The sequence below is a fragment of the Glycine max genome, chromosome 11 (assembly GCF_000004515.6).
Source record: "Glycine max cultivar Williams 82 chromosome 11, Glycine_max_v4.0, whole genome shotgun sequence".
In the NCBI taxonomy this organism is placed as follows: Eukaryota; Viridiplantae; Streptophyta; class Magnoliopsida; order Fabales; family Fabaceae; genus Glycine; species Glycine max.
In genome coordinates, this window is record NC_038247.2 from 36,211,406 (window position 1) to 36,222,537 (window position 11,132).

General features: G+C 32.8%; 2 protein-coding genes across 2 annotated transcripts; one reads left to right on the forward strand and one right to left on the reverse strand.

The window, feature by feature from the left end:
• The first annotated feature begins 137 nt into the window (after nucleotides 1-137).
• On the forward strand, nucleotides 138-7,262 carry LOC100811288 (pyridoxal kinase). Its single transcript, XM_003538358.5, has 13 exons — nucleotides 138-351; nucleotides 452-554; nucleotides 930-1,023; nucleotides 1,186-1,290; nucleotides 1,771-1,854; nucleotides 2,306-2,379; nucleotides 2,653-2,717; nucleotides 2,912-2,975; nucleotides 4,543-4,608; nucleotides 5,815-5,871; nucleotides 6,588-6,632; nucleotides 6,723-6,776; nucleotides 7,011-7,262. The coding sequence occupies exons 1-13, from the start codon at nucleotides 230-232 to the stop codon at nucleotides 7,149-7,151; spliced, it is 1,074 nt and encodes a 357-aa protein (XP_003538406.2). The 5' UTR covers nucleotides 138-229; the 3' UTR covers nucleotides 7,152-7,262.
• Nucleotides 7,263-8,269: 1,007 nt separating this feature from the next.
• On the reverse strand, nucleotides 8,270-9,762 carry LOC102664468 (heavy metal-associated isoprenylated plant protein 37). Its single transcript, XM_041006861.1, has 3 exons — nucleotides 9,727-9,762; nucleotides 9,548-9,623; nucleotides 8,270-8,561 (listed from the first exon to the last, which is right to left on the reverse strand). Exons 1-3 carry the CDS (start codon nucleotides 9,760-9,762, stop codon nucleotides 8,371-8,373), a joined length of 303 nt encoding a protein of 100 aa, XP_040862795.1. The 3' UTR covers nucleotides 8,270-8,370.
• Between the last annotated feature and the right edge of the window lie 1,370 nt (nucleotides 9,763-11,132).

Genomic DNA, 11,132 nt, shown 5'->3' on the forward strand with positions numbered 1-11,132 from the left:
GATCTTAACAATATACGTGATAGAAAATTATCCTTATAACGTATATCTAACATATATTTTTGTTGTGTGTCATATTCGATATCATATTTTTAACAAATAAAACAAAAAAATTGGAATCTCTCTTCCCTTCCCGTGTGATGGCACTTTGGCAATAATACAAGTTAACACATGAAATGTGTGTCATCGTCATCTATAATCTATTCCACAATATTATAATATGAACGAATGAATGAATGTAGACGCAGGAGTTGGCTGCCTCAGCGTTGAACACTGTTCCATGCTGTTAAAGCCTCCGTTCACACTCTCACACCGATTCAATTTCAGATTTTCCTGTCAAACTCGCATTTTCCGGTAGATTTATCATTCTCTTCTGATTCTCAGTTTTATCAACCTCACCGCATTCGCTTTTCATTCCAATTTTCGTCGTCTTTGACCGATTTCGTTTTTCAAGGGCACGAAACTCGAGGAATTCGCGCATGGCGCCTCCCATCCTCTCCCTCGCTCTTCCCTCAAACACCGGTCGAGTTCTCAGCATTCAATCTCACACCGTTCAGGTTTTTTTTTCTTTCTTCTCTTCAGCATGTTTTACATCGAATACGTATTTAACACATCACATGTTCGTTTAAGATGTCGCTAATCGTATGTAGAAATGAAGAATGATAACCTGCAATGTTAGCAATATTAAAATCAATACATTGAGATGTTCATGTTCTTAATTATTCATCAAATGCTTTCATAACTGATTAAAATAGGGTGAAAAGATGTTATGGTTGATGTGTTTTTATATGCATGTTGTTTTGGATTGACAAAAATGGAATTCGTTATTCTTCTCGGCAATTGGCAATACCCTTTAATGTCATTGTCAGTTGCATGCAGCTTGCTAACTAATTAATTACCTTGACATTGTGGCTGTTTGCTATTATTCTCAGGGGTATGTTGGTAATAAATCCGCTGTCTTCCCTCTGCAATTACTGGGATATGATGTGGATCCAATTAATTCTGTGCAGTTTTCGAATCATACAGGCAAGCTGAGTCTTTAATTTTTCATTCAGCTTCTCAGGATTCTGTGGCTTGATATACGGTGTGACGCTGTCTGTCAATGTGAATAAGTTTAGGTGTGGTATGGTATGCTTGATTAAGTAATTCTGCAGTTGTGGTTTGATAAATTTGATGGTTATAATGCAGGATACCCAACGTTTAAGGGTCAGGTTTTGAATGGACAGCAACTCTGGGATCTAATAGAAGGCCTTGAAGGAAATGATTTATTGTTCTATACTCACTTGTTAACAGGTATTTTAATTTTTAAATACCTCATGAACTGTATATTAAATAGGTAAATGAGGCAGTTGATTCAAGTTTTGTCATGATAGGTGGCAACCTGTCTTATTGAACTTTCTTTTTGCAGCTCTTGATAAAATGCTTCAATTGATCTTACTGAAAATAGACGAAATGATTCTTTGACTGTCTATTGAGTGTCATATTCTGTTTGGATGTTGGAATTCTTGTGTTCTTAATTTTTTTTGGGTGACAAACTTAAGTTTCTCTTTTTCAAAATCATTACTTTGTATTATTGTTGAGCCATCCTGCAATATTTCCTTTAGTGTTAAAATTATAATCATTATGCTATTTATGATATACTTTTGCACTCTACTGAATATTGCTGGTTGTGTTCAATCACTAACCTGTCACTTTGTTGCAATTTTATTTTGTTCTCTATTTTCATTACTTCCTTAGTTCCTTTATTACCTATTCCAATCCATGTATTTTCAGGTTATATTGGTTCAGAGTCTTTTCTAAACACTGTATTGCAAGTTGTCAACAAACTTCGGTCAACAAACCCAGGTCTTACATATGGTGAGAATATTGAAAATACTTGGGATTTGTTTGATATGCTGCATAAAATTGCACTAATAAGTTGTTCGATCTGGCCTTATACAATGTTTGTGCTTTCCTTTATCATTTTCAGGTTTACTTTTAAGTTTTAACATCAGACCATCTTATATTGACCTAGCTTTTATGAGTGTTTAGATATTACTAAAAGGAACAATGGAAGACATAATTTAAGTCTTTATACATAAAGCGAGAAATTGAAGAATGAACTTACATCCTGTTGTAGCCAACAGGGACTACACTTTTTTAAGTCTCAACTACAGTTTGTGTTCCAGACAGCCGAAGCCTGGGAAAATGATTTCAATCTTTTTCTTTTTTGGGTGTTGGGCACTTGAGCCTAAAGCTTTTTTTTCTTTTTAGAGAATAAATCTATACATGTATATTTGTATTTAATAAAATTATGCTTCCTTGTCAGTATGTGATCCAGTGATGGGTGATGAAGGAAAGCTTTATGTTCCTCAAGAGCTAGTATCAGTCTATCGTGAGAAGGTATGACTGTTCTTCAAAGATGTTTCTTCAGGTGTGCAAGTGCAAATAATATATACTGTATAGTCATATACAATGTAGCAAATTGAAAACATATAAACTTATTTGACTGAACTATTGTATGCCTTCACCTATAATTGAAAATTCTATTTTATTGCTTGGTTAACAGGTTCCTATTTTTATAGGATGATACAGGCATAGTTCCCTTTCGTGTATCCTATTTTTAATTTGAGAAGTATATTCCTTGTGGCATCTGAGTAACACAGATTTTGGCAGGTTGTCCCAGTAGCTTCAGTGTTGACTCCCAACCAGTTTGAGGCAGAACTACTGACAGGCTTCAGGTAATTATATAACAATTAAGATTACATCTTTTTATCACCCAAAGGTAGTTTTGAGTTTTAGTTCGTTGTTTTGATTTTTCTTTATCTTTTATCACCACTGCTACAATCAGCTTAGTACATATACATTCTGTTTGAGCTTCTCCACAATATATCTGTTTTGCCTTCTAAGTATTCAAATTTTATACTTATTATAGGATTCAGTCTGAAGGACATGGGCGGGAGGCCTGTAGGCTTCTCCATGCAGCTGGGCCTTCAAAGGTTTGCTTTTATTGTTGTATGTTGAAAAATACCCTTCTTATTTGGGATCCTTGAAACCTCTTGGTCTAACCTTTCTCCTTTCAACATAGGCTGTTGTACTGGTCATGACTTTTCCCTTCTGATCTGTGTATGGAAACTGTTTATTACTGTAGTCAAGGGCATCTGTTTTGACCAATTAGTCACAAATGTTTTATAGTTTTTCAAGTTATGCAAATTGATTTCTTTATTAAGTTTAAAACCATGTATTCAGATGTTTTGACTCCGATAGTAAAGAAAAGATTCACCAATTGGATTTGTCGGAAAGTGTCTCCTTAACATTTTTTTGATATTAACTCCTTAACATTTTCTATTCAGTGGCCCTGTATATTGGGCTTTAACCTATTTATTTTTGCAAATAATCAGGGTTTGACTTGTATTGTTTTCCTAATTTCCTAGTTTCTTTATTTTCCTAGTATTTTAATATTAGAGACTGTGAATCATGTACATATAATTAATCGCGCTGAGGATTTCCCAAAGCAACTCAGAAATCCTTTGATCGGTCTCCAGTAGATACTGTTGAAGTTTCACTTTAATAATTTGAATATGGGCCTGTGTTATTTTATGGAAAACCCTGATATGGTATACATAATCAAATTGGAAGTTTGGAACTAGTGAACTACTATTATATTCTGCAGATTGGATGTCCAATTGGTCTTCAAAAGATATATGTGATGTCACACTGTTCTCCATTTATAAAGATTGGTCCTTCAAGATATATGCAACATTGAAAATTAGTCCTTCGATGTCACATTTTTGCTATCAATTTGGCCCTTAAAATGACATCAAAATGGAGGGCCAATGTGATGTTATGTATATCTCTGGAGGACCAAAATAAGTTTTTACTCTATTTCAGTATTTCTTGACAGCTAAAATATTTAGTAGTGCTGCAGTTACACAAATTTCATTCTTCATTGTCATATAGCCCTTCAGATAGATGGAACCAAATCACTTTATCCTGTCTTCTATCATGTTCATTCTTTTACTGAATGGTATAACATGGCATATGGATACTTGGCATTTTGGATTGCTTTAATTTTTTTTAAGCTTAATTGTAATTTTTTTCAGTTATGATTCTGGTTTTAATAATCCTTATATCTCTTTTTTTGTGTGTGAATAAATTAGCTCTTATCTCCCATCCCCTCCTCTCAGTGCAAGTTGGCTATTTGTTTATTCTGCTAATAAAATTCCACCAGATTCTTCACTACCTTAAAATTTTGGATTTTAGTACATACAAACACCAGTAGAGGGGTTGGATCCTTGTATCTAGCAATGTCCTAAAGTGGCACACTTCTAGTGTACAGACAACCTGCAATCAACTCACAAAAGCTTGAATCTAAGTTTGTAAATTGCATATGTGAATTCCATGCTTGGGTCTGTAGATTTTTAACTCCTTTTCTTAGTGTTCTTTTTTAATGCCAATAAATTGTATGCATCTGATGTCACAACTCACAATAACTCTTTGATGATTTTCCAAAGTGTAGATTTGGGTCTGTTACTCAATCATTTAGCTGATGTATATGCTCTTCAGGTCATAATTACAAGTATAAATATAGACGGGATTCTTCTCCTCATTGGCAGTCATCAAAAAGAAAAGGTGAAATAAATGCGGCTTATAATGGTTTTTAATTGTGTTGAATGGCTTGTGTGATCCATGTAGCCGACCTCACCTAGTGGGATAAGGCTTTGTTGTTGTTGTTGTTGTTGTTGTTGTTGTTGTAATATGAGAGATAATGGAGATAAAAATTACTAAATTTTCATAGTTTTCTTGCATAATATTGTTTGCTTATGGCTTGAGCATTGACAGTGATTTGTAAAATTTATTTTCCACAATTCCACAATTTTCTGAAAACCACATTTGTTAAACCAAAAATTGGTGAATTGGTTAGCTGCATGGTTCAGTTAGTACCTCACTTGTTATAAACAAATGATGCCGAGTATTGCCAGTCTAGAGACAAACGAATGAATCAGTTGAGGTAGCTCACAAAATGGTGGTGAGTGGTGACAGTTAGTGCGTGTTTGGTTTACCGTTGGGAGACCCCCAAACTTCCATTTAATCAAAAGCTCCAAATTCCTACTTCTCACAAAACATGCATGGGATTGTGTACCTGTTCAACCTAATGTTAAACCAAACACACCCTTAGTGGACAAACCACATCATTATCACGTTGCAGCTTGCAACAATGTGCTGAAGTAAAATTCAATGTACATGCATATTGGACCTGTTCCTCAAATGTATACATACTTTGAGAGTAATACACTATTCAAGTAGGAATATAATATGTGCCTCTGCATAATCATACAAACTATTGAATTGAATTTAAAATATTATTAATGTGTGTACATGTCATTTCATCAACTAATAATCCAGCATATGTATTTTAACAACAATCCAACTAGAGATTATGTTATCACATTCTTAAAATCTCTTATCTCTTATAAAAGAAATTGAAAATTAATATTTGTTTCCTAATTGTCCCTGACTTCAATTTCTGATATAATTTAATTATTGGGCATTTGTATTTTGTATATATAAAATAGTATTTATAACTACTTATTTTATCATAGGAAGCGTATCAAGTGAGAACAATTCTGTTTTTAAGAATGCATGAAAAACTGTTTTGTCTTTCGTTGTTATTGTTTAATTGTTTTATTATATACATTCAGTGGTTAAGTCTATACATTTCTCCATCTTTCATCCACTTTTTAAATTCTATATAGCTTGATACTCAGTGATGATTTTGTTCTCTACACACTGTGCTCTCATGGTAACAACCTAACTTGTATTATCTTTGTCTGATAGGGAGAGCCTCCTAGACAATTTAGGATCGTGATTCCAAAAATACCAGCTTATTTTACGGTATGAATATTCCATAAATACTTCTGTTTATATATGGTTTTGCCAATATTGATCTTTACAATTTTAATTTTTTTGGGAAGTGAAAGGCAAAAATTTATTTGGAGTCGAATATGGATAATTTCAGCTTGAACTATTCTATGATATTACATCTGTAATCTGTGGAGTATCAAAGAATGTATCACTTTATTTCCCTAAATAGATCTGAGCTGTGCATGATCTCCTGTTCATTAGCATTTAGAGCTCCAATAATCACCTTGGCTTTGTTTTCATTGTGTAAAATTTTAAAAATCACCATGTATTTCATTTTAAAAAACTTCATCTTCATTGCAGTAGCTATATGCTCCTTGGAAAAATAGAGAAGAATGCAATGGTTTAGGGTGAATCTTCAGCATAAACACCAATGCCACCAAAATTTTTCACCCTTTTATCATCATTGCCATGTAAAGCCTTGTTTGACTGCCACATGTTTCTGCATGCAAAAATTCAGCACAGCTAACAGGACATATTACTTTAATTGCTCTTAATCCGTTTAACCTGGTGCTTCTTAGACAGTAAGAAGTTTATCCAAAGCCCAAAGGATAAATAGGAAAAAGTTTCATTCAAGAAAATTTTCAAAAAACCAACGTATAAATTTATTCAATAAAGTTCTTCAATCCATTCTGTTTAGATTCAAACATTCAATAACTAGAACCTTAACTATTTTCTTATGTTTGTAGGGAACGGGAGATCTCATGACTGCACTTCTTCTTGGTTGGAGCAATGTATTACCTTTACTTAAGAGTTGTGATTATTGTTTGGTCTTACTAGTAACTTCATATTAGTGATAAGATATTTGCCTTTATTAATTTCAGAAATACCCAGACAACCTTGAGATTGCTGCAGAACTTGCAGTGTCAAGCTTGCAGGTATTTATTTTCTTGATGTGTGCCATTTAATCTCATTATTTTTTTTCTTCTTCTGCGTACATGTACTTTTGGATCAACAAAGGCCCTCTATCATTCAAAATATTTTGACTGATTTATTACTTCTTACTAGTGACATTAATTGAGATTTTTAGACTATGGCATTCATGTTGCTTAATGAGCCCCCAATTTTTAGTAACAGATAATTAATCGTTCAAGGTTCACCAATATGTGCAGGCAGTTTTGCACAGGACACTTAGTGACTACAAAAGCGCTGGACATGATTCTGAGTCAACCAGTTTAGAGATTAGATTAATTCAAAGTCAGGATGATATTCGCACCCCACAAGTAAAACTTAAAGCTGAAATATACAGCTAAATTGGTGATACAAATTGAACATGTATGTATTTGCCTGTATTATTAAAATTTTTTTAAAGGATGTCGGCAGTTACAAGAAATTAAGAATAAAGTTGCTTCATTTGTCTCCTATTTATTGATCAAATATAGAAATTGGAAAGTTATTTAAAGCTAACTTTACTATTTACCAATATGACCCAATTATGTTGCGTTTGGTAAAGGTTGAAATAAAGATTAGCTGGTTGAATTTATTATTCCTTTCTTTACTGTCTTCACAATTTCATATCTAGCGATTACATCCCAACTTTAATTAATATTGAGAAAGTAAAATAAATGTGTGATACAATTATCTTTGCACTGACATGGAAACAGGAGACTGAATTGCTAATGTTACATGTTTTCACTAGGTTGAGATGCCAATTGAGTCTAACTAATAAGGATTCTTAAACTCTTGCACCGAGTTTGGACTTTATATTTAATGAGCTTGAAGTTTGAATTTCATCTTTATTGTATGAAAACTTTTGTGATGATATTTTCTTGAATATATTTTTTGAGTTTTAGCGATAATGTTTGAAAAATTTGTATAAGAATCAGAATGTGCAGAGTTTAGATATGAATGTGGAAAAATGGATATATCTTGTCTAATTTTTTATGTTGGCATAAAGTTCTTATAATTGATTTGATATGCTTTCATGTAAATGATAGCTTTATAGGAGAACTTGAAAGAGTCAAACTTAAAAGGCAATGAGAAATGACTTTGGTTTGTCACATGCTAATGATGCATGTATGCATTCATCATCACATCAGTTGGCATCCTCCATGTGGATGTTAATTGTTCAGGTCCATGATGATAGGACGAAAACTGCATCATATTTGATGGATGAAATTCATGATGGTATCCATGTATGTTGGCCATAGGAGATGGTTGATGACCATATTTGCTAGTTGATGACACTCCAGGGAAGTTACGTGCCCATTCTTGGTTCTCTAAGCCAGAATTAATAGCTTCACTATTCTCATAAAAACTTGCGGGCCTCATCACGGGTATCATACTCTCTTCCCATCTGGGATTTTCATTAATTATGGTGAAATTTTGTTTGGTTCTATTTTTAACATTATCCAAAAACAATGGTGCTGCATAATGATGATTAATCTTACTTTCCATGGTTTTGAAACCCGTAACCGGATTAAAACCCCGTTGGGGTACCCAGTGATCTTCACCAAAGGTGGTAATCATATACTAATTTTCAGAGTCACTAGGACCGTTTATTATTTGAGTTTGGTTATTGTCCTGATGACCGTTGTGTCCTGCTTTCCATATCTCTGCATGTTTTCCAAATTTGACTAACTTCTGGACCAAAGTGGATGGATCGACAATGCCTGTGACAATTGCCTTCTGCTCTTCTGCATTAATATCTACTTTGCAGACACCTGGAGATATACAATGGAAAATGGTTAACTTACATCTTCAACCTGCACATGTGCAATTAGAAACCAAACAGGGAAATAGAATTCAAAAGGTATTACTTTTATATTTTCTTCTGTTTTTTCCCCGCTCTCTTACGCCATTCTTACTACCCCAAACATTTTATTGTATCAGCACTCTTTTCCTTTTCCCCTTAGATCTTTTGCTGCACAAGTAACCTCTAATATAGGTTTGTTTTTAACTTTTTTCGGCTGTTACCATTGTGGATTGCCGTTAGCTTTGATCATGCGGGTGGAAAAACAAATGATTCATGCATACACCGGAATTTGCCTTGAAAACCATGTTGGCATGACTTCCAACTAACTGACAAGAAAATAAGAATAAAACATAGAATTGCTTCTAGGAAAACGCTTTTTCTTCTAGTTTCCAAGTTCAAAATCTCCAAATTACTTAACCACCCAACATGAAAGAGTTTTCATGGCCACGAAGCAAAGGAAGAAAGTCTCTGCTAGTGGATTTCGTACTCCATGATGCCTTTACCTTAAGTAGTCGTATCTTATTGAAAAATAAAAAAGAAATACATATAATCTTAAAGCTTAAAGTACCAATGGCTTGTTAGGACTCAATTTCAATTACTATCAGTCCATTATATTTTTTGTAACATATTTTAGGCATTTATATCTGTACTCCTGTTGCATGGGACACCTATTGGATTCCAGAAATTCCATTCCAGAATACAAATTTACATTTCAGAATGGGCTTTTCGAAATGTAATGGGAGGTGCAGGATGTAATAATGAGGGTGTAGGATACAATAGCCCCTATTTTATTGCAACTTTTTTTTTTTTCTTCCCACTTCTTTTTGCAGGTCGTATTGTGAATAGTTACAACATATATGCTATATGACATGAGAAGTTTATACATAATTTTGATTGAATGGTTCTTAGAGATGAATATAGAACTTTGAAATAGAGAAAAAAAATCGACTTTACCTTCAACTTTTTGGAGTACTTTCCTTACTTTGTTGATACATCCTTGACAGTTCATGCGTACTTTAAGAACAAACGTCTGTGCAAGCCAAATACGAACATATATCTTAGATTAAATGTAAAATAAATTTGTGAGAAATTAAACAAAATGTTTACAAGGACCTGTAACAAGATGCAGGTACCTCAATCTTTATTAACTCGTAATCACTTGTTGACATTTTTTTTTATGGCGCTTGTGGCTAGATATCAGAAAATAATGTTTCACAGCACCCTTTATGAATTGTGAGTGCTAAATTGGTAAAGTAGATCCAATGGGGAACACCAAGGGGCAGTACTATAAACTCACAAGTTTCTAAAAATCAAAACAAAACAAGAAACTCACAAGTTCTGTCATGATAGGAAGAGATAGATGGTTGGAAAATTGTGATTTGACTGGGTTTAGAGCACTGGCTAGTTTGCCAGGCAGAGTTCAAATGGTTGTCTTTAGTTTGCAACAATCCTGCTCACTGATCTTGTGATACAGTACTGTCATACCCCAGATGTGCTAGTCTTGGGACGTTTGATTCTTTCAAATGTAGAATACGTACTTTCTTTGCGAAAGAATTATATACAAAACCAGAAAAATAATGAGGGTCATGAATGAATCAAATCTAATATACTCCATAGATTACTAAAATCTAATTGAATGAATTAAAATTCGTAAAGTCATTTTTCTCTCTCTCCAATTGTAGATTTAATTTTTAAAATTCATCTGATTAAACTGAATTACAACACGCACATATTTATAAAATTATTATACCAATCATACTTATATTTGTAAAAAAATTATAAAAGTATTATATTAATTTTTTTTATATAATTTCGTTATGTCAATCACATCATTATTGTGTGTATTAGTTTCATTTCCTCATTTACTTTTTTAAAAGCTAATTATTTTTTATTAATATGTAAAATTTTGATGTAATAATTGTTACTCATCTCTATAAATATGACTATGTATTTTTAATTTATTTAATGTTAATTAGATGTTCGAAAAAAATTATCTAACACAAAGAGCTTTAAATTGATGTTTAATATTATATTTAAATTGAACCGTGAACATTTCTGTTAAATGCATTCTTGAGAGAGAGAAAAATAGTAATAGTTGTTCATTTTTTAATTTTTTTTATAAAATTGATAAAAAAAATAAGCTATTATTTAGAAAAATATACTGAATCAAATATATACTTACTAGTATTCTATCGTTAAACGAATAACTTTTTTCTGATTTTAATTAAATTTTTAATCCTCAAGTTTATAAATTATTACTACAAAAGAGAGAGAGAGAGAGATCCTTCAATGCCTCTTTCAACAATATGTTTTCCACAATGATCATCCTTATCGCTTTTCTGGTCACGAGAAAACCAACTTTGAGCCAGTATGCATGAATCGCAACAAATAGACTAATTCATGATTATAAATAGAAAAATATGGGTAATTAAGGAGAAAAAAAATCATCTTATATCAATAAAACGTTGACCCAGATGATTTGCGACCTATTCAATAGAAAAAAAAAAATGGTTTTCGACCTCAGAATGAGGACCTAGAG